Genomic DNA, 24680 nt, shown 5'->3' with positions numbered 1-24680 from the left:
TCAATTACACCTCTGGTTTATGGATCAATATGGTGTCACGCATGTCCCTCATTGGACACGCCCCTTCTCCATAGCTACCAGCCTGGGGCAACGATTGGATGCATCCATTTGACCAAATCCCCAACTCACCTCTGCCCGTGTGCCGTTGGCTGATATTTGTGTGGATGTATATAATTGGCGGTGTTTAATAATATATATAATTTTTTAAAACCTATTTTTCTTCTTCATCCTGGCCCTATTCAACTGTTGTCTGTAATATGTCTCACAATGACCCTGATGAAGAATACAGTCAGAACTGCCATCACTTTCCAATGTCAGTAGACTTAAGATGAGCCGCTTTTTGTGTGTCTGTATGAATTTCCATATGCATGCAGACCTGAGGTTAGTTATGTATATATTCACGTGTGTTTACCTCCCGGGGCTCAAGAAGCAAACTCAAACAAAGGTTCCCTTCAGGCGGGATTAACAAGATGAGGTTCTGTGATGTGAATAATAGTCAAGAATCGTTCTATGAGTCGTAACAAAGACATGAAACACATATCAATATCATTCAGTGTGACACTAAATGATATCTCCTGTTTCTCTGAATAAACGTCAACCAGCAGGTTAGTTGTGCAGCATAGGCTCCCATTACGACCTGCCTCGGTTAAAAGGAAGTCTGTGTTCTAAGAAGCAACACCATATACGCTGTGTGACTTTCCTTTTGAAATGAACAGCCTTTTCTCTCATCTTTCACCGCTCTATCCTGCACACTCCTCACATCCTGTCAACAGCCAGGTCGGTTTCTTTCTGGCCTGGTGCCCGTAGCATTTTAGTCCATGAAAATGATACCTTGCCTGACACATCGTGATGACTTAATCCCATAATTATGTTTATATTATCTGATTGTTACTCTGACTTAAGGTGCCTTCATACCGACAGTTTGTTTTCTAATCAGGCCAAAACATTTACTGTCATTATTTTTGTGATCATTCTAGTTGGCTTTGTTACAGAAGATCTGAGTTAAGCTTACGTAGGGTTGGCGGGATAATCCATTTCTCTTATCTAGGCCCCTGTCTCAAATACAGCTTGTGTTTTTGCATTCATGAAAACGTAAATATATATACTAAGCAGTTAATAAAAAATAAAATAAAAATAAATAAAAAATAAAATAATAAAAAAATGTAAATCAAATTGAGCACAAGCTGTGTAGGTTGTGTCACTTGCCTTACTATCACATGAGGGGCTCCAGGATGTTCTCACAGATGATACTTAAATGCACCGACACTTTACCAGAACCAATTCTATACCAATCTGACGAACAAAATCCGCCACAAGCTTGATTATGTAACACTCATTTCTGAAATGACAGGTCGCACAAAAGCAGGCACGCTGACAAGCCGAAGCCAATGATTATAGTTATTTATTGGTGCCTTGGCTTGAAATACTGGATTTCTTTCTTTTTTATTCCAAGCGTCTGCCATAAATGTGGAATGTAGCCACAGAGGCAGCTGTTGGATGTTATCAGTCCACACAGAGCCAGTTCTTTATGTTTCTTGAAGGCTAGTTTTCTATGGATTGTTAGTCACATAGTTGTGAACTATTTCAGTCTAGACCAGGGGTTCTTAACCTTTTTGACCTCGGGGCCCAACTTTTCAAGTTTCGAATATTAACACTGTATTGGTTTATTAAGTAATTGATCACACTCTTGGTTTGATTTGTATTCAATATCAAATAAATGGCATGATGCAATGTGATCATCACAAATACATGTATTGATCATGTGTATGTAAACCTGCACAGACATCAAGTCATGGAACAAATCAAGCTGATACAATAACTCATTTAAAGGCTCAAGTCCGGCGCATCAACACAAAAATAACTAATCATTCAATTTTTCTACAAAAGAAAAGAATTTAGAAAAAATTGATTTTTAGAGGATTAATTGTATATTGAACAACTACAATATTTCTCTATGTTTAAATCATTGGTGAAGCTTTTTGGATGATAAACCCTATTTTAAGGTCTTTCTACAATAAACTAGAAACATAAAGTTACACATAAAATGAGTGTCTTCTTCTGCATATTGGAGTTTGTTAAACAACTGACTGATGCATTAGTGGTGGGAAGCTGTATTGTAACTGAGAAGCTGTATTGTGGGAAGCTGTATTGTAACTGAGCGTCTCGTGGATAACAGTCATTTCTCTGGTGTCTTCAATTCATTACCTATGCGTTCCCGCGGCCCTCGCGGCCCACAGGTGAAAAACGGATAGTTTTTGGCGGCCCTCTAGGTGGCGCTCACGGCCCAATGGGGGCGCCGCGGCCCTATGGTTAAGAATCACTGGTCTAGACCAAAGTGGTGAACTGATTGCTGCTAGAAAACTCAAACAGTAAACTGGATTGTGGTTTGTTGTTTTGAAATCTTCCTTTGAAAACAGTTGAATGGTGCTGGGCAGTATGGCCTAAAATGTCTATCACGTAATTATTTTGAATAATGATTGGTAACGGTATATATCACAATATTCTTTCTTCCTAAAATGTCAGACTCTGCTGAAAAAACTGCTTATTAATTACATCGTCTGAACATTTAAAATAGTGGTTGATTTTGTTTTGTAGTTTTCTTTAGTAGCCACGCCTTCAATCTCATATGTCAGAGCAGCTAGGGCTGGGGAACTGTATATATCGCAGTATTGTTTTTAAATTCGAATGAATAGGAAATAAAAGATTGTTGTTTTATTTTAATACTTGCTCTGATTAAAATCATCTTGGCATTAGTAGTTTAAATGATGTTTCATAAACTGCTTGGAGCTTATTAGGAGGTTCACACGTCATAATTCTCTCAATTTCATATTGCTGTGAAAACATCTTCTTAATTGAAAGAACTCGTAATTGAAAGATAGCTGGACATCACTTGAAGGGCAAACAGTTTCCCATAAAGTGTTGTATCTTGTATTTAGTTTCGCGTATATTTTCACACGTAACGAGAGAAACATATGAATAGCTGTTGAAATAAAAAGACAAACACACACTCCGGCCTTTGATTAAACCAATAAGGAGTGTGTCCACATCGTATCTGCCAATCTTAACTGTCTTTCTTTTCTTGTCTTGTTTCCCTCAGAGCCAAGAAGAAGACCAAGCCCTTGAACCTTAAGATCCACAGCAGCGTGGGCAGCTGTGAGAATCTGCCCACGCAGCGCTCGCCCCTCCACTCCGAGCGATCTCTGCGATCCTTCTTCTTCCCTACCTTCATGCCGTCTACACCTCCTGTCCACGGTGAAACACCCTCTGCAAGTGAGAGAACTCTTCTTTTTTTAATCAGCTCGTGCTCTTATAGCTTTTGCGCAGTGAGAGTTTCATGAGAATTTTAATGCCTTTAATATATCTCATATTCAAATCCTTTTTGGACTGCTTATTTAGTTCTCAGGCAATGTCTAATCCTGGGATGTCATTCTGCTCTCGGCTACATTCAGGCAAATAGGCGGTGAAGCGGGGATTTTTAACCCCAAATGAGTCTTTCGTCTGTAAGGTTAGGGCGTGGGCTTAAAGGGTTAATTGTCTCAACTTGTGTTCCACTTTCAGTCTGAACACTTTTCCAAAGTCGACCTCCCCACAAAAAAAGAAAAAAGAAAGAAAAGAACGATTATTACCATTTTTACCGGCATAATTCTTTTGTTGAGAATATACTTAAGCACAAATGGACCATCAGGATGAGCCATAATGACCGGAGGTGGTTGTGTTGCTGCACATTGGCAGCCTTATTGGCTGATGTATTATGGGAATATTGCGGAAGCCATAAGACTGAGGAGGAGATGGGGAGTGATAAAGGTTGAGTCGAGGAAAGGAGTGATGAATGGTTTTCGCTTAGTGTCTGAATAGCTGTAGACTTGACTAACAGGTATGTGAGGCACGGCAGTGCATATGTTTTGCTTGAGACATGACATGGAATAATCACACTCAATATGCATAAGAGGACAATTTACAATGGCAGTTTGACGAAGAACAGGTAATCATACCCTCCTGGTTAAGTCAGCTCAGTTCACAGCTTCAGTAAATGCATGGACAGATATATATATAGAAGAAAACTGGGATAGGCTGTAATGTCATACAGTCCTATTGATACTTGGCTGGACAAGATCTGTCTATCTATGTTATTTTATTTCTCAGCTTTAACTGTTTTGTGCCACTTACCCATGAGCACTTTGTCTTTGAGGAGAAAACAGAACTTTGTTCCCCCTGGGTGCATATAAGCAAATGGAAAAGCAAGAATGTATCAAAATATACATAGACATGGTCAACTCCTTATTAATGACAGGAAAGGCCAGTGCCAGTGTGTTTACCTGCTTATACAACGTTGTCTTCTAGATATTTGCTTTATATACAACATTATATATCATTTGCAAAAGCAAAGTAAACATAGTTTTAATAACAAATTGGTGGTTAATCTTGGATAACTCACACACAATGCTCTTGGGGGAGAGACAAGTGAATTTAATGCCAGCAGGAAGTTATGTTACACAAAATGGCTGACCGTGTGTGTGCGTGTCTAAGTGTGTGTGTGTAATTACGGTCTTGTGAACATGGTGGAGAGACAGAGAAGTGAATTGATTACTAGCTAACACAAAGTTAGCTTTGTGTTAGACAAAGCTAACTGACTGTGTGTGTCTATGTGCGCGCGCGAACGGCTGCGCGGGTGAGCGTGCACGTGTTAATACGGTCGCGTGCACGTTCGCATGTGTGCGCGTGTGTGTGTCACTTTGAATCAGGACTAACAGCTCCACTGACGCTCACGTTCACATAATTAAGTCCATAACAATATTCAAGCATATCAATGCGTTCGGTTGCTTGTTTCCTCTCTGGTGAATGTACTATATTGGAGATTTGAGCATGTTTTTGCCTCGAAATCTGGGATTTAACAGATGGTTTAGTAGAAAATCTGCACACACATATGACTTGGAGATATTCAGTAAAAGGCATTGTAACGCCTCCTGTCTGTCTACCTGTCTGTCCATTAATTAACTGTATCTTAACATAAAGCGCAAATGAGGATTATTGTATTAAATAGAAAATAAATACACAATTGTACAAAATATTTGTTTATGTAATCACGTGATATGTTGCAGCAAGTGCTGTCCCATTCATATTTACACCATCAAGCCCTCACAGCTAATGTTGGCATATATATATATATATATATATATATATGTATATATATATATATATATATATATATAATGTACCTCAATAACCTCAATAACACATCTCACTACCAGTAATGTTTATATATCGCGACTAGTTGCATTTGCTTTCACATGCTCATACGATGTTACGAGAAATAGGTTGGGCCAATTGTGAAATTATGGGTGGATAACAATAGCCAGATTGTTTCTTTCCCTTTTGTGCCACGGCCAGAAAGACATTTTCTTATAAACAAAAATTAAGTGAGCTGCTTTAACGTCATTCAGCTTTTCATTCCACTGTCTTTTTACCTTGTTGCTGCTGAACTGACTGAGTCACCAACACAATGTTGTTGTATCTTTTTACGATGATAATAAACATCCTTATCCTTGTATGAGCCTACATTCTATAGTACAATTCTACGACACAACCTTTGATACAACCTTTCAAATGAATACGATTCTTAAAATATAAAATAAAGAAAAATGCTTCAGAAGCCCTTTTAGCTGCTCTCAAACTACCTACTCAATGAGAAAAAGGTTTCAGTACATAACCCAACAAAAATATTTGTTTTGTCGAAAAAAAATTCTCGAGGGAGCCAGTGTGATGCTAACTTTCGGGTTTCCCGACAAAAATACGTCATCCCTGCAGCACTCCATTGCCACTCATGGAAGGCCTATATGCTAATTTTATAAACACAGTTATACATTTACTTTATAAATGATGAATTCCCCATTTGTAAATGAAGTATTCATGACTTATAGATGATTAATAAGATCATTTGTAAAGTGTTAGTAAATGATAAAAAAAATGTTGCAATTCATGATAAAATCAGGTAGTTGCTACTCATTTTCAGTAGTTACTACTCATTAGTTAAGTATTAGTTAAGCATGTTCTGTGACTTAATATAAAGTGTAGACTATTTATGCTTTACAAAGACAATGGGCCACATGAAGTGTAACATTTCTTTGTATGATATATAGTGGAGCTTGTAAACTTAATATTGACATACTCCTGCTAATGAGGAAACCCTGTGCATGTCAATGTACATAATTCAAGTCTTTTCTATGTTTAATGAACTGCACTTTTTTTTTTTTAAAGGGGGTGTAATTTAAGTGGGATATATCTCCACCTCTATCAGTATATCTGCAAGAAACATTTTAAGGGGTTAAAAGATGGCAAATTAATAAGTTAAATATTGAAGATATGACAGCATCTTTTCATTCTGTACGTCCTTATTAAGTCTTTCTGTACCATTCTTGTGAAAGCGATATCACAGGAACTTCTTTTTTGAAATGTATGTTTACTTACTATGTTATCATCCAGATGTTGTATTATTTGGTGAAACGAAAATAGAACGCTTCATCGTCCATTTATGGTGTATTTACTAAAAGGACAAAACAAAAAAAAGGAATTCTGTGAAGCTCCTCAGTTGACCTTAGGAGTCTCCAGTTGTTATTTTAGGAAAGGCGTGTGTGTGTTAACACTTGTGTGAGCATGCGGACAAGAGTGTGTTCGCCCGGTACACCCACCTATGTTTGGTATTATGGCATAATTCTGCCATCTCATACGTCAGGGCCCTCCAGCCAACAGCAGTATCTCTCACCGCTCCGGTCGTCTGAATGAAAGCAGACGGAGGACCCAAAAGGTGACCAAAGCTGTCTGCTCAGGATGAGTCAGTGCCCAGTCGAGGCGGAAACATCAGCGTCTTCGTATGACTTTGTTTAATCCAATAAGTTTGATTTAATCCAATAAACAAACAATGAAAAGGTACACACATCACAACTGTGTTATTGACAAACCCTCTACTTCTTAGACCTTTGCCATAACGTTAACACTGCAACCTCTTCACATTTCAGTTCATTTTTTAAAACTTTTTAATCTAAATTCTTGTCAATACCTTATATATTGCAACTTTTAAGTTATACATATAGGAGAGAAAACTATGAGACAAGAATTTTATTTTTTTCTCACTTTTCAACTTTTCACACAATTAGATATATTTGGAACAACAACACACACGTTTTACAGGTTTGTTTTGCCATGACACATGGAAGACAAATGTAAGATGTGACATGTCATGGCAAAGATAATGAAGCATAACCACAAACCTTAACCGTTGGAGATTCTTCTCTTACATGGCTTTGGATATGTTCCATCCTCATTAGTGACAATGAAGCACACACCCTTGTTTGTTTTAGTATGTTGTTACAGTTTGTCCTTGGTCTACCAAGTTTGCACGACTTGATAACATCTGGGGGCGCAAACCTTTTTTCGCACTTTCGTTTGAGGTTTGTCATGTCTTGTATCACACGATCTCAGTACATTTTCTCAGTTTTCAAGGAATGTGTTTGTGCCATCGTCCTTAGAGGAACTACGATCAGTATCAGAGTTTCTTTTCTAAATAAATAAAAAAAGTGTACATGGACATTCCAAGTTTTAGAATTTGAAACAGCCCATTCATTTTTTATTATGAAGATGTCTGTGTTTTTTTGGCATACAACGATGTGGGCATCCACACTGATGGTCAACAATTACGTTCGGTAAACGGTGGCGCCAAGCACACGCTCCATCTGTGTCGGAGCACCAAAATTGATATTGATGACCTGTTGCTGCGGGAGATTGAAAAGAAAGAGAGAGAAAGAAAGTCCCGGAACATGCATGCGACACGCTCTCATTCACACGCCGAATGAGAGGCAAACAGACACGGCCGGAAAAGAGACAGACAGGGCTGGATGGTCAGTAAAAAAGTCAGCACCTAGTTATTATTGTCCGAGACCGACCGCATATTACCAACACAGAATCATAACCAACAGTTAGCTGATGCAAAACTGATGCAACACAACAGATAAACAAGGGCCACTGCCATCTGTGAATATCATCTAATTTGCTGAATGGCTGATTGGCCGATACCGATGTTCCATGGAGAAATAACTGGCAAAACATTGAATTATTTAGTAAGGCTTCTAACGCATATATTTGGCAGACAATGAACGTTCGAGTGGCAATGTTAATACATATATAAAGACTATAGAGTGATGCAAGAAGGAGTCCTTAAAAAACGAAAATTAGTCAACATTTTCACACTTTCGGATCTCTCGTCTTGAAGTCAATACATTTTTGTTTAGATGCTTGAAATAAGGCCTTTTGTTAACACAAGTTTAAAATATATTTAACAGTTTTGTTCTACAATATAAAATATGTCACTAGATACTCAATGCTTTATTTTACTTTTAAGGGTCTTAAAAAAGGCAGTTTTTGCTAACAGGTGGTTAAACTAGACTGCAAAACGTCCTCACATCGTGTAGTTGGCCTTTACAGCCTCATAACGTTAGCTTTTTTACTTTTGCCGATTGCATTCACGCTTCAGTAATCATAAAAGGATTGTTCATTAGTGAAGATATTGCTCAACAAAATGTGCAAGTATCATAGATTTGTGTTTGCCACAGAGTTCATTTTCTGCCATAATCGAAAATTCAATGGAAAAATCCAGTACAATGCTAACTTTCGGGTTTGCCGACAAATAAATGTCATCCCTGCAGCACTCTATTGCCACTCATGCGAGGCCTTTTTTGTTATACTCAAATTGCACTTAAATAGTGCAAACTTGTCTAACTGGCCCACGTCAATTCATTGCGCCTGTACTTTTCTTGTTAAGACTGTCTGTCCTATCACCAGCATCGTCATTTCCTTTGTTCTTTTATTGCATTTACTTTCACATGCTCATACGATGTTACGAGAAATAGGTTGGGCCAATTGTGAAATTATGGGTGGATTACAATAGCCAGATTGTTGCTGCTGAACTGACTGAGTCGCCAACACAATGTTGTTGTATCTTTTTACGATGATAATAAACATCCTTATCCTTGTATGAGCCTACATTCTATAGTACAATTCTACGACACAACCTTTGATACAACCTTTCAAATGAATACGATTCTTAAAATATAAAACAAAGAAAAATGCTTCAGAAGCCCTTTTAGCTGCTCTCAAACTACCTACTCAATGAGAAAAAGGTTTCAGTTCATAACCCAACAAAAATATTTGTTTTGTCGAACATTTTTTCTCGAGGGAGCCAGTGTGATGCTAACTTTCGGGTTTCCCGACAAAAATACGTCATCCCTGCAGCACTCCATTGCCACTCATGGAAGGCCTATATGCTAATTTTATTGCACTGCACTAAACATTATTTTAGATCATAATTTAAGTTTTTGTGAGCAAGGAGCTTCCTATTTTCTTTCTACCCTTGTGGTCCACTTAGGATAAATCATTGCTTGTCCAGTTTGAAAAGTTATGGTGGCCACAGAGGGACATAATCCAGGGACAGCTCAATTCCTGTGCCTCGGCCCTGGGACTCTACCAAAACACGTGTGTGTGTGTGTGTGTGTCCACGTATGCAGAGAAAGAGACAGAGAGAGAGTGTAGGAGTCTCTGAGTGTGTGCTTGTGGATATAAATGGCTTAAATGTTCTTCATAAGCTTTGCACACAAATCACTCTGTTTATTTCTACTTGTGCTCTGATGACGTCACCCACTCGCCCTGACCTCGCATAGATGCTTTGCAGTTACGTCACGGATCTCCATAGCAACCTCGTGCGACACCACAATGGCGATCCCTTTGAGAGTTGGCAAATAGTAGTGGCTACAAATAGCTAAATGTAGAACAGGGTGAGGAAAAAGAGCTACCTGAGCAGTTTAGTTGAGATTGCAGTCTTTTTATCTGAATCTTTTCTATCATTCATTCATCTTTTCATAGTTTTTTTTGTGTCAGGAAATTGCTGTTGACATGTTAAATGATACTTGGATTAGCAAAGCATGTTCAGCATTTATTGTATTTCTCACACGTATGCAGAATAGAAAAGATCATTCTCAACATTGTTTTGTCTTCTGTCTAATTTCTTGTTTACTTATATTTTGTGTGGCCCAATAGCCTATAAACAACAAAGTCAACTTTTCAAGTTTGCTTCTTGGTAAACCAAGGAACGGTCATCTAATAGGAGGCCGTGGATTGTTAAAAAGAAATGTGAGGACTTTTACTCTTTAATCCTCTCCTGCAACATCAGGTCACAGCTACAGAAAAAACATTTTCCAAGTAGGAAGTCTCACTCCAACTACTGAAACCCTGCAGAAGAGGTCATAAGCTCCAGTCAATAAAGAGGTGGATTGTTCAATAGTTACTATGTTGGTGCCTAGAAAAGAAGGGCAGGTGTTATAAACAGTGGCGTGTGTCGGGTGAGTCTTTGTGAGCTCTCTGCTGCTACTGCATCTACATTGAAATGCTGCTTTTGGTGACGAAGATCCTCGCTGTGAATTTGGTCTCTGAAGAACTCTGGGGTCGCCACTTGAGAACCTCGGCTAATCAAAACAAACGACTTTAATAGCCAACTAGCTAGCAGGGTACTGTGACAGCAGACCTTCAACTTGCCGCTAAATCTTTGTGTTACAAGCCACAGAGACATCAGATGTGTTCATGCTCATATTCCAACAGGCCGTGGGCTGTGGGAGATGGCATCGTTTGGTCGTGGTGCATTGAATGCTGCATGTATGTTTGAGCTTCCCATCTGTCGGCATCACTGAAGCATACGTCTAGTTCACTTATGGGACCTTTATCGCGCCGCTGGTTGAATTTAATGGAGAGAACAACACACGCAGGGTATAAGACGAAGTTGAGAAGGAGCCCCGATAATGACAGCACATTTGTATATTTACTAAACCAATTAGCTGTTTGTAACCTGCTTTGTCCAAGAGCTACGGACGTCTGATTTGAGCGCCAGTGGGTGCGTTCGCGTCACGTCACCTGAAAGCTCTGCGTAGCTTCAGATTGGTCAGACTGTCTGTCGCCACTCGTCTGCGTGCTCTGAGCCGTTTGACTTCTTCAACTGAGGAAGTCGCCACTGAGCCATAGGGCCTGCTGGCATTATCTGTTCCTCCCTCTGTTTCACTGGCACAATTAAACCGCCAGTCTTAAAAGGCACTATCTGTGAAACACTGCAAAGATATTTGTTTCATCCAAGAACATTGCTATTGTTCCACACCGCTGTGACTGCTATTGTCAGTTTATTGCAGGATTTGTGTGTGTGTGTGTGTGTGTGTGTGTGTGTGTGTGTGTGTGTGTGTGTGTGTGTGTGTGTGTGGATTATATACAGACATGTGTGTGCGCATGTTTGTCAAAGATGGCAGCACAATATTCTGCAAAAAGGCTATTCGGCGTGTAGCTGTTGTCATAGCAACTGAGCAACCTGGCTTTGTCTCTTGTTCATCAGAGTTTTTTTCTTCTTCTCACATTCAGACAGAAAAAGAAAAACTAGTCTATTTCCACCCTTCTCTTAGTTAATTTCTTGCTGCCACTCCAAACAAATACTTGTACAGTTGCACAATTTTACCTCGAGGAAAAGTCTCATTGGAACGCATGGATGAGAAACGTTGAGGATATGGTGAGCAACAGCCTGTAACACATCGCTCCTGTAACACTCATGTGCTATAATGCAGCACATTGTGCAGCAAACGCCCACTCGCTTTGTACAGTCCTGTTCACTTCTTCTGCTGCTCTGCACAGTGAACCGTTGGTGCCACAACAGCAGAGTCCTATCTTGTGAAACAGGCTTCAGCTTGTCATCGTTGAATATTCACAATTATGATTCATTTGTTTGGTATTTCCTTCTCAAGCCTTAACCCGATAATTATCTCCTGATTTAATAGCAGGGGTGCCGTTTACTGCATTTGGTCATTTGATTGAAGCTTTCATCGAAACCATAGAGGTGCGACACCGTGCCCTTTGAGCTGTAGGGCATTGAGGACTCTCCCTCAATTCCTCAATAATGACAAGAATAGGTGTGGTTGAGGTGACTTGGGTTGGGTTGCACAGACAATGGTACTGCACAACCCCTCCACCCCCCAGTGTTTGTGTATCTCATGTTGTTTTTATTGTCAAGTTCCACCGTTTCTATTTTACCCGCAGTAGAAAATTCTCCTCTTTGGGGAGTATCAATGTTTAGCGATCAGTCACTTGCAGAGGCATTTCAGTCTGTCAAATGTACTATATTTTGCTTTTTATTAGAGTTTTAAATTAGATTAGATATTGCTTTATTAGTCCCGCAGTGGGGACATTTGCAGGATTACAGCAGCAAATGGGTAAAGTGCACACAAGAGATGTAGTAAATGAAAATAAAAACAAGTACAAGTAATTTAAATAAACAGTAAAACAAATAGAAACAGTAAATAATTCACAAAAATGTATTTATATGGCACAGTTGAGGTGATTAAAGTGACCGAAAGTGTTTATTTATTTAGTTTTTGTGGTCTACTGCGAGCTCAGTTGGTTGTGCAGTCTGACAGCAGCAGGAAGGAAGGACTTGTGGTACCTCTCCTTCACACACATACATAAATCGCCTTCAAAGTAAAAGCAGTGCCGTTGTATTGCATTTATGGCGTGCATCTTATTTATTTATTTTTCATTTTTGATTCACCTCACGCGGGCCAGACTGGGAGAGCCCGCGGGCCGTACGATGCCCAGGTCAGACATAGACTATCACCTGCTGCATGCCGTGCTGTTCGTAACGTTTATTTAGCGCTTAAGAAACTTATGGATGTGTTGAAAGCACTCATAATTATATGACAGTGTTATTAGTACACCATACATATCATTATTATAGAAAATGATTACAGTGGACTCATGATAAGAAGAATACAGAGAATCACACACGATTTATTTTCACTGCTTCAATTGATTGAATTTCTGATTATGAATAATACATACATACTGATCCGCCCATACACATATTCAAACTCCTAGCAGGGCTCTCAAGTGTCACGCACTTCGGTCTTAAGTCACGCCCTCCCGCCACACATCGTATTTCTCACGCTAAAAAAAAACTCTAGGCTATTTAATGTGCCGCAGCGCGCAAACATGACCTGGTCGCGCTGCCCTCACCATGGAGGAATCAAGCACGTCTCCCCCGAATCCCCTGGAGTTCTGCGCGAGGTGCCACTCATCAGCCAATCAAAAAAAAGAAATGGGCTACACGAATAGCCAATCAGAAAAACGTATCTGTTGTATCTGGGTGGAATGATATGTCACTCTTACCTGTCTTAAAAACTTGAGAGCCCTGTCCTGGTTATATGGTAATCTACACATACATGTATATACACATATACAGGGCTACCAACTCTCACGGTTTCGCCGTGTGACACACGCTTTTGCATGTTTTCACACGCACTCACGCCACACAACCAATTTCTCACGGCAAAAAAAAAATTCTGATTTTGGGCCGAGGCGCGTTCGTGCCTTTTCAAACTCCCGACGATAGATGGCGCTAAGGAGCGCATCTGTAAACCTATGCGCTGCATAGACATCCTATTTACCCCAAAGAGTCCCGGAGTTAGCAACAGAAGAAGACTTTCAAACAGACACAACCGCGGGAGAAACTCAGGAGGAGCAGAGACTAAGGTAGACCTGGGCATCTTACGGCCCGCGGCTCTCCCAGTCTGGCCCGCGTGAGGTCAATCAAAAATGAAAAATAAATAAATAAGGTGCACGCCATGAATGCAATACAAACGGCACTGCTTTTACTTTGAAGGCGATTTATTTATGTGTGCGCTTATGCAGCCTCACTACGGGCAGTGTTGCCGACTTGGAGACTGAAGTGAAAGCGTATTGTTCTGCAGTTTCTGTCGCGAGACCCCGCCTCCCAAGCAGCCTCGCGCTGAAGTCTCCGCCTCCAGATTGAAAATTAATCGCGCGAAGCCGCTGCGGATCTGACTTGCGGTCTGATCCACTATGGCAGAGCACTTTAAGTCAGGATCTTCACTCTTCTCTCAAAGAGGAGAACGTTACTCACATGAGGAAAGATGCTCAGGAGATGTTGGTTCTCTTTGGATCTACCTACATGAGAACAAACATTCTAGTGATGAAGTTCAACAGATCGGATCCTCTCTCTCTGACACCTGTCAGCTGTCCTTCATCTCCACCTCATTCAACCAGACTTCATGCTCTTGTTCAAGCAACACAGACTGGACTTTTCTCACTGAGTAAGCACAACTGAACTGGAAAACGTCAAAAGCACTTATTGCTTTTGTTTGAAGTTAATAAATTGCTGGTCTTTAACATACATATTTAAGGTAAGGTTTACATTTTTGTTAACTTATTTTCATAACCTTATTGTAACATGTATTCTTACCAGTAGCAGCTTAAAACAATATAATTTACAGTTTTTTAATAAAGTAATAACATTCATATTGAGTTAATTGAATTAAATTCAGACTATTGGTTCGGCCCTCCACAACAGTCCAAATTTCTCATGTGGCCCCTTGGGAAAATGAATTGCCCACCCCATACTAAGGTATGTTAATGACGTGTGGTTCCCAAGCGCTCTTTGCTGACGTGGTTGATTACGTTACTGTCATCTGTCCATCATCGTATAAAGACCGCCCTGACAATTTGATTGGTCCGAACAATTTTTGATTTTGGATCATTTCTCCCCAACGGAGCAGTGCCAGACCGAACTTCCAGACCTCAAATGTTGTGGGCGGGGCTAAGTTTGGCTCGTACCAGGCTACATCTTTAGCATACCACCCAAAAATCCACTAGAATGCATGAAATAACATCTACTTAAACCAAAATGTCCTGGGGGTGGACCATCAGCTATGTCTTTGCTTCACAGACTGTAACCAATGTTGTCCATCTCCAGTAGGCCGCCCTTATCAACGACTTTGGGCCCCACAAACCACCAGGATGCAGGGTACAACATGGGTACAACGCCAAATTAATTCAAATTTCCTGATATTTGAGCCACCAACATGTGTGGCTGCGTGCACAGCTAAATTTTGGTCACCCCCAACAAAATCTCACTCCAAGGTTTTTTGAAAAGTTGGCAGCTCTGCATATATAGTACATGATACATACACGCGCGTACAGTACATATATCCTCGTAAGTATACATTAATTTGTATACTACTGCCAGCAGCTACATTTAAATAAATATAATCTGATTGATTTGGGTGGTGAGGCACTTAAAATTAGCAGATACATTTTCCAAACACTGACACATTTAACTTGTCTGATATTTTGCGATGCTTACATCTACTGGTGACGGTGTTAAGCTGCGTTCACACCAAATGCAACATTGCGAATCGCAACGGTTTTAGTCTGAACGCAGCATTAGACTATGCCATGATTAAGGTCTTGACTTCCTCATATGCGTTCATGATCATCTCCTGCTTGTCAGCGGAGAAAAAAAGTGGCTTGTCCTTTGAGTGTATTTGCCATTGTACCGTTAGAAGATCATGGAATCTGTGTTTGATTCCCCCCCCTCCCTCTTTTGAAGCAGACAGGCACACGCAATTATCCAGATTTAAAGTGGATAATAGGACATTTGATCGACTTTGTTGAACCACATACGAGAAATGGCGCCCAGGCAGAGCTGCCAGAGTGCCCGGCAGGGGGTGGGAGGTGTTGTTCATCAGGGATGAGAGCTTAGCCATCATCCTCCTGTCTCCCACCACCTCCACCGCATCCAGTAGACACCCCAGCACACTGCTGGCCTTCTTTACCAGCTTGTTCAGCCTCTTCCTGTCAGCCGCCGTGATGCTGCTGCTCCAGAAGACCACTCTATAAAAGATGGCTGATGCCACCACAGAGTCAAAGAAGGTCTTCATGAGTGCTCCCTGCACTCCAAAAGAGCTCAGTCTCCTGAGCAGAAAGAGCCTGCCCTCTCCCTAAATAAGCTCCTAATTTTTTGTCTTCTTTTAGTGAAGTTACATTTCTCTCTTTAACACACACACACACACACACACACACACACGGTCTGCTGTGTGTCATGTGACTGGCCAGTGGGGGAGGAGGAAGGAAGGCCTCGGCTTAATTAGGCTAAGGCCATTCAGAGAAGATGGAGGAGGACACTGTTGTCTGGCGCCTTGGGGGTTTCTCAGCTCCTGCAGGCTCATCTGCCTCAAACAAACACCCGTACATAGCGTACATAGCATACATACACACACACAAAGCATTTGCGAAACATTTACAGAGGAACTACACACCCTAGTTTTTCCTGGTATGGTATATTGTTTGTAGGCGGCCATCAGTCTGGAGTCTTTTATGTGACTCTCATGGTTGTAGGCACGACTATGACTATGATAACGCTGACATATACACTTGTCACGTGTCACTGTTTTACTCAAGGTCCTGGGTTTAAATTACTGTTGGGGAAGATGTTGAGGTGTTTTCACAATCAACACCATAAGAACTTCTCATAACCATAAAAGACAGGGGAGTAGTAATCGGTTATTATCTTATTGGAGTTGGTAAACACTAACCTGCCAAACTCTGATGCTGAAAAACATAATTACAGGAAAACTAATTAGCATTCCCATCCTGTCAGAGAACATTTATTTAAAAGGCACCGTACATTGTAAACTCACACACTTAATGTTAATTAATTAAGTGTTTAGACTTATTCTCAGTACAATGTGGGAGCACATAGGGTGTGACCTCACTCACCTTCCTGGTATGACTTTTGTTTCGGTAAAAATGCTTTTGCCCTTTGGTATTTCCTGGTTAATTTCATTGTTTAGTACACTGCATTCACTTTCAGCACTGCAAAGATCACCATGAGATCTCAGCAGAATCATGCTTCGTATTGCTGAACATGTTGAGGTGTTTCCGGATAGTAAGGAAGTTAGAACATCCAGAACAATCCCAAGATGGGAACGTTGCACTCCGTGAGATTTCAGTAGTGGTTGATACAACAGCATCTGTGGTTACCATAATGAGTGTGGTATAATACACAGCCAACACTTGAGCAGCATCCTTGTCAGAAATACAACACTAACTGGTGTATCTGCGCAACCAATCAAACTCACATTGTTTTATTAAAAAACGTCAGTCAAAGATAATTGCTACCTCTGCCAGATTGCATGCTGTGCATGGCCTGAATCGTTTTCTACACTACAGAAAGACAGTTGACAGAAAGTTGTTTACCTTGTTGAGCCTTTGGAGGAGCCGCCTGCGGTGCATCATCTCACAGCTCGCCGTGGCGCCTCCTTCTTGTTCCCTCACTCCCTTGCAAAATACTCAAAATATTCAAAATGCCGAAAAGCCAGTTGTCTTGTTTTGCAGATGAACGATTCCGTGTTAATGTTGCATTTCCCGTGAATGCTTCACAATGAAATCCACCCAATGTTTGGTCATTTGAATTCTCTAATTTGAAGTAACAGCAGCAGGCTGTTATGTTTACGTCGGCTGTAGCTTAATCAACTGTGGCATGGTGTAAAGAGAGCAAACAGTTAATAGTGAGGCTGATACATACATTCACTGTTTTTCAGGAATGGCTGACTCAACCATCAATAAATACTGAAGAGACTTTAAAGGATGGACATAAAACATGCCACATTACATTAAACAATATAAATCAGTGCAAACCACCTCACACACCTAAATCCACCAAAACCAGATTAATAGCTCAATTCAATTTCTTGAATTGTAAATAAACCCTGAGATGACCTGATTGTATCTGCAAAGAAACTACACGCCTAAGTTTGTCTGGAATGTTGAGTTAGAGTTGTATTGGTTGTGGGTGTCTGTTGTCGCATTGGAAGTGTGTTGTGTGTACACACATTATCGCATCTCCACCACTCAGCATTTATTTTGCAAACTTAAGACCTACCTGTTCCATTATTGCATGTGACTAGATAGTCTCTGTCTCTCTCCCTTTTGTATTTAAATATGCATTTATGTTATTTTTCCCAGTTTTTTCCCCTGTTTATGTTTGTTGTGTGTGAAGCACATGAAATGTGCAATACAAATACATTGGACTTGACTTGGCTTGAATACACCATTATTAGATGAAAAAGAGCAATACAAAATGTACTCATCATCTTACTTACCTTTCTTTACACAGAAGGTGCAAATTCAAGCCAATGCCACAAAAAAAATTGCACAAATACTACACTTCTCTTGCAAGATAGAAGTTTTCTCTCATCTCTGAACATGTTTAATTTTTTTCAATGATTAGTTAGTTATCATGAGTGCTTACTGACATACATTTGTACTCCCCCGTTATTTGAGGGATGGTAGGATCATCAAAGGCTGTTGCGGAAGACAGACGGCAAAGTCAACAGCACACACACACACACACACACACACACACACACACACACACAATGATAAACAGCTCTTACCACGCCGCTGACAAGTCCAATCATCTGCCAGTCGCCAACAAGGCCGACAAGAAGCAGATGATGTCAGTTTCCCCTCTGTATTGAGTTATCAGGTTGATTGAGTGTAATTGAGCGATGCATCGGCGTGCGGAGGGAAGACACCGAGCCTCTGGAGAGGCTGGAGAAGGAGGAGGAGGAGGAGGAGGAGGAGGAGGAAGAGTGTTTCAGGAACTAGGAAACGCTGCACGGCACCGGGGCCATGAAATTAGCACTGGCAATGACTCGTGATCAATTACTAGGACTGATTGAGCCCCTCACCGGATGCAAAATGTGATTTCAAAATGAACGGCTTCGGCTTGTTTAAATCTATAGATGGTGCATTGTATTAAATACTAGCACATATATTAACTGACAACAGTACAAGTATTCACGGCATTCGATAACATGAATGCCGTGATAATAAATCTCATCTTCATTGGAGAGTTGAGATCATGACTGGAGCTCCTTCTTCAGACTTCAGTTCAGGTCATCCGTCTCTGAAAACGGTTTTCATCTGACTACAATCCACAGGTTTTCAAAAGTTTTTGAACAAGAATTGGCATCTCAACGAGATTCAATGAATTTCAATGAATTTGAATGTCTTTCCTGTTTCCTTTGAAACAAAAAGACATACTGAAGAGCCAATGAATAGGAAAATTGACAAAGACGTCCTCAAAGTCATAGATGATTCATTCTTTTGGGCAGTACATTTTCAGCTGAAACTAACTCAAATATCTGTCTCCTCTCGGGCCTCATTGAAGTGAAACTCTTCAGACCTCTCATATGGAGATGGCTCTCACACCTCAATTCCATTTCAAGGCATTATAACTTTTAGGCCTTTTTTTCAGTATTTATACTCACAATTCCCCCAATTTAATGTATTGTTTATCTCCTGCACCTACCCACACACAAATATCTCAAGTATTCTCTATTCCCCTCTTCCTGGCATCCATTTCCATCTTAAAAGTAACATAAAACTCATGAATAACTCTGCATAAAGGTAGCGGGAAATTACTCAATTTTACACATTTTACTTTCAGCTAAGAAGATGCAAAAGATGAGAGTCTGGACATTTTTGTCTGTTTGTAGATATTCTTATGAATACATAGTTTGTATAAAACCTTTTTTTTTTCTTGAACTAAGAGAAACGCACATTAACTTACCTTAAGGAAAAGTGTGCCAATTTCAAATGTCTAAAGCCTTTTGTGGCTCCAGAGGGAGCTGTGCAAAATCGGATACACTTCCTCATACAACATTGTATGAGGAAGTGTATCCGAATGTAATAATTGTTATTATAATGGATACTTTTTAAAGCTGAAGTCTGTAAGTTTTAAATGAAATCGATAAACGCAATGAGCTTACCTGAACTCTGCATCTCTGCTTTATTAGCTACATTGGCCGTTATAATACACCCAAATCTCTGACTGAACTGTCGGTAGTCGAGTTGCATTATGGGTAATGTAGATGCAGACAAGGAAGAAGAGCTCATGAAGTAAAAAGGATAATCTCTTTGATCTCTTTGATAATCTGATTTTGATCCTTTTAAACTGTCTTTCTTGAGGTTGACAGTATTTGAAGTTAACTCTTTCGAAGAAACATTTCAAAGGGTGTTGGTTAGTGTGTTGAAAATTAAACTTTTTCTGTACAATGTTTTGTTTAAGATGACTGTATTTACTTAAGTGCAACAGAATATCGTCTAAATAGACCTGTAATACGGGAGCGTTCGCAAAAATCTAAATAAAACACCAAGAAACAAAAGTTTTCTTGCACGATGACCCTTTTATTTTGTCAGCATTTTTGTTTTCATCACGGCTCTTTTGTTATTGAACTATTGCCGGCACGTCATTACCAGCTAAATGCATATCCACCACATCAAGCCGCCTTCACAGGTAACGCTGTGTAGGCTGCCATTCTCACCTGGTATTAAGAGGTGGCGCATAAATGTATCAGTCATTGCCGGCACTAATGGACCGAACGAAAGGCTTTTGTTGTGGACACATTTTGAAGCGAGAGTTCCTCACAATGGAATAAAAAGGTGGCAATGCGATACATCTGCATCTTAACATGCAAACAATTCAAACTTTGTTGTAGACTGATGTAAATACTGTAGGCTGGGTTGTGTGTCTGTCTATCTAGACAATAAGAACAAGAGCTCGTTGACAGTGATGAGTTGACAGTGAGTCACGACTAACTGTGTGCATGATATGCACAACAGCTGATTTACGTCCACCACCAGAATGGCAGTTTGTTGTGGCAAAATCAGTCCATTCCCTGAAACGACATATGTCCTAAATCAATGTTTAATGTAAGATATTTAGTCAGTATTACCATTCGACCTCAAGAAAAACATAACAACCCTCCCTTTCCCCTGTCTCTTCCTCTGCAGACACTCTCTCAGTGCCTCGCTGGTCCCCACAGATTCCCCGAAGAGATCTGGGAAACTCAATAAAACACAGGTAAGGAGAGTGTGTGGGTGAGTGGGTGCGAGTTTGCCTTTGTACATTCACTCTTACATCTGTGATAGAATGTCATTCCAATTAAAAAAGAAGAAAAAAAAAAAAGGTCCTCTTGCATAATTCATTTCGACGTTCTGTCTCCCTTTGTCTGTCCTCTCTTTCCTCTCACCCTGCTTGACTCCAAAACGCTAGTGATCTAAAAAGTAAAACAATACCGTGTTAGTTGTGGGGTCCCAGCACCCTGCAGGACGTGGGCGCTGAGCCTGCTGATGGTCGGAGGGGTGGAAAGAGAAGCTTAAAAAAAACACATCATACGCAGCAAAAACTCAGCGCAAATGTAATTGAGAGAGAGAGCTGTTATTCGAAGATTAAGGTTTTAAGTGAATTGCCGTCATTCCGTCCAGCGATCTTGACGCGGCAATTTATTTTCTAACGTGTGCCGTTAATTGCATTGTCGGCCTGTTACGATAAGTGCATTTGCGTCACCGTTACACAATGCACCGCTTTGGTTTCGGAGCCTCCCCATTTCTTCTGCCCTTAACGTAACACATTTGACAGCAGAATCCATGAATCCGTTTGGGGCTTGATTGAGTTTTGCCTCTCGATTGAGGGGAAGGAGCGCCTAATAAAGAGATTTGGATTCTGTCAAACTACATTAGTCACCTGCCATTAGCGAGCCAGCGGCACTGCTGGCAACCAGGCGTTGCATCAGTAAATACAGCCAACAGTCACAGACGTGCTCGTACCGCTCGGCCAGCCTGTGCAAGGGAATTGGTTGCTGCTGTGCACCACGTTGTGGATTTGTTAGCGTGAGAAGTTACTGTGTTGGAGCCTTTGCAGAGTGGCGCCGGCCTCTAAGCTCCCACCACTCGGACTGATTATTGCATTGATGTAAACCTCGTGGCCCCCGGTCCTGCGCCACAGAGAGAATGCCGCAGATGTTCATTGCTTACTGAAAGATGAAAATGAAATGGGCCCATATTGCACCAGCAGGTGAGGGAGATTACAGAAGTACCTTCTTCAGCAATCTATTATCCTCGCCGAAAGGTTACGCAGGGAATGCGACGCCTTCTCTGGCGACAGCCGTCTGTCAGAATGAGAAAATGTTATGAAAGGCAAAAGGTCAGAAGCGGTGTTTCTCCTCACGGTAATCCACAGCTCTTATATGTCATAAAGATGTGCAAGAAGCTGAAAGCGATGTCCTGACTTTTTTAAATGTCCTTATCTCACTCTTTTCTTTTGCCTGCAGGTTTTCCACAAAGTATTGGATGTCCCAGACATGCAAAGTATGTGGAAAGGGAATGTTGTTTGGACTGAAATGTAAAAACTGCAAGTAGGTATCAAGACTGATTTTTGTCTTAAGAACCATTTATTGCGTGTGGTAGTGATTTGTGTCTGATCACATTTAATCATATCTTTGTCATGTAATTAGGCTGTAGTGTTGTTTTTTTATTTTAATTAAATTTTCTTTTTTTAATTGTTTTTCAACGTGACACATGCTTATGAATTATTTTGTTTTCATCTCACTTGAATAAATTAGCAATTTGCATCTCTTGTCTCTTTTGCTACATGTTAATGCTCCCACTCTGCATAGGTTTGTAAATAAACTAAAATAATAAGAGCAAAGCAAACACTAATCAAATTTCCTGTCTTTTTTGTTTGTACATAGGCTGAAGTGCCACAACAAATGCACCAAAGAAGCCCCACCTTGCCATTTATTGATCATACAGCGAGGCGGACGAGAAAATCTGAAAGGTATTTTTTTATACACTTTCAACATTAATGGAGATATTTCTTAACTAATTTAAATTGTCTGTAAACCCATTTGCATTGAGCTATGTATGACTGAAGTTACCTCGGATCTGCTTGTCTTTTCAACATTATGGGAGATTGTTTTCAGTCGAGGACTTTGATGAAGGGTTGAATGATTATTAAATCTGAAGGATTGTTCAGACAGAAAGCAGAGTGAATTTTCGCAAATTTCACAACTGGACTGGACAATTATGATTCCCCCTAAAAATGTATATGGCCCAAACATATACTATACGTTTAGCTGTAAGCTTGCGAGAAACTTACAATAGTTTGTGTTTGTGTGGCAACTCAGCCTCTGACTCACTGCATGACTAACCAGAAAATCCAAGCGGAAGGAAGCGCGACAGGCTTTGAAGCAAATTTTACATGCTGTCCAAACCTTGTAATTTCAACTTCCATGTTCGTTATGTGGCGCTATTATGCTCAAAAAGACATTTCGCCACAGTGTTACATCAGCTGATATATTCTTCTTTTTTTTTTTTTTTAGGTAGAATAGCATTTAAAGCAAAGCATTAGGTCTTAAAAGTTGTAAAAAGCGCTAATAGCCAAATGCAATGTTGATTTCCTTCCTCCATTGATGTGAATGAGCCTGAGTGCTGGGAGGTTAAAGGAAATGGGCCCATGGATGCGGAAGATTGCTCAAAGATCAGGGGCATTTTATCAGAATTTTAGTGTCGGAAGCGAACCTTATTTTTTTTTTTCTTCATGTACCACTGAGCAACTTTTCTTAGGAATGAACAGATCTCCACCTCCAACGCTGGACCCAGTTCTCTTTATACATTCATAGTTTCTCTCCATTTCCCTCTGTCCTCTGTACGTTTGAGAAGATTCATAAAGCCAACAGATGAGCACACACATTTTGACAAAGCTGAGGATTTCTCAGGATTATTCAAATATTGGAATGCGTCCTTAAAGTCAAGTCCCCATTTTAAAAAAGCGAAAGTCTTTTTTAGGCATATAGAAGGTTATCTGCTGATTAATTAAGGCACTTAAGTTTGACAAATGTGACAGCGTCATGCACTGTTTCTAATGATAGTTTCCAACTATCTCTTATCAGAATTGAGATTCATTTGTCCTTTCTCTGCCTTCCCTCTCTCTTTCTCCCCCAAATAAGATCAACAAGGAACAACTCAAGGTAAAGAACACTGATTAGACTTCTTCTTCCATAAGACAAAGTGACAGTTTCTTAATGACATAGATTGCTTAAGGAAACCTTTTTTTGTGTATGCGATAACAAATGTTCAAGAGAAAGCGGTTGGTTAATTTTTTCACATTCGAAGCAGGGTCTGATAATGAGTTTATCCTTATTGTCCCAAACCTCTTGGGCGAGTATTGTTTCATGTCAGTCTCACAGAGTGCGTCATTGTTCCTCTGTGCTTTTTTCTTTCCTGCAGTAGCTCGTCTGGTACGGACCGAATCAGTGCCGTGTGACATCAACAACCCGCTCAGGTACACAGACCTGCACATCAGTCAGACACTCCCCAAAACCAACAAGATCAACAAGGTAAGTGCACAAAATAAACCATGTTTTATTACAATCTGACCGTAACCTGTCCTACATATCCCATTTCTTCTATTTTGGGGGGCTGGGAAATGGTTGTGAGTCATCGCGCCTTTCTCAGGGGATCATGAAACCGTACGAAGATATCTTCAGCAGTATTGATGTTTACACAGATGGATTTGTTTTCATACGATGAACATTTTGCAGCTAGCGTACCTAAACCATTGCTCAGTTCCAGAGGAAACAAGTTCAACTCAACATTCCCGTGCTCGTACCACAATGATGGAAATCTTGCAAAACAAATGCATGTGTGTGTGTGTGTGTGTGTGTGTGTGTGTGTGTGTGTGTGTGTGTGTGTGTGTGTGTGTGTGTGCGCGCACAAGCAGACCATACAATCAATTGTTTTTGTAAAGATTATGTAAAAATGTCAGATATTTGTATATACAGATATTTGTATATACTTATTTATTATGTTGTGTTTGAAACTATTTTAATCTGCAGATACTTTTACACTATTTTTCCAAATATCATGACAGCATCACACTGATATTTTCTGTGGTCATATTTTGT

General features: G+C 40.3%; 1 protein-coding gene across 2 annotated transcripts in view; it reads left to right on the top strand.

Annotated features, from left to right (window-relative positions):
* The window catches only part of ksr2 (kinase suppressor of ras 2), a gene marked incomplete at both ends in the record, with an annotated part of 89901 nt that overhangs the window by 41399 nt on the left and 23822 nt on the right, over positions 1 to 24680 (top strand). For both annotated transcript variants that reach the window (XM_079222467.1, XM_079222466.1), the window contains 5 exons: positions 3098 to 3270; positions 20728 to 20797; positions 22047 to 22130; positions 22467 to 22552; positions 24004 to 24113. In XM_079222467.1, the coding sequence (XP_079078593.1) occupies positions 3098 to 3270; positions 20728 to 20797; positions 22047 to 22130; positions 22467 to 22552; positions 24004 to 24113 (523 nt within the window). The remainder of the gene's footprint in view (positions 1 to 3097; positions 3271 to 20727; positions 20798 to 22046; positions 22131 to 22466; positions 22553 to 24003; positions 24114 to 24680) is intronic.

This window comes from Taurulus bubalis (genome assembly GCF_910589615.1).
Source record: "Taurulus bubalis genome assembly, chromosome: 8".
Lineage (NCBI taxonomy): Eukaryota > Metazoa > Chordata > Actinopteri > Perciformes > Cottidae > Taurulus > Taurulus bubalis.
This window is presented reverse-complemented; position numbering and strand designations above follow the sequence as displayed.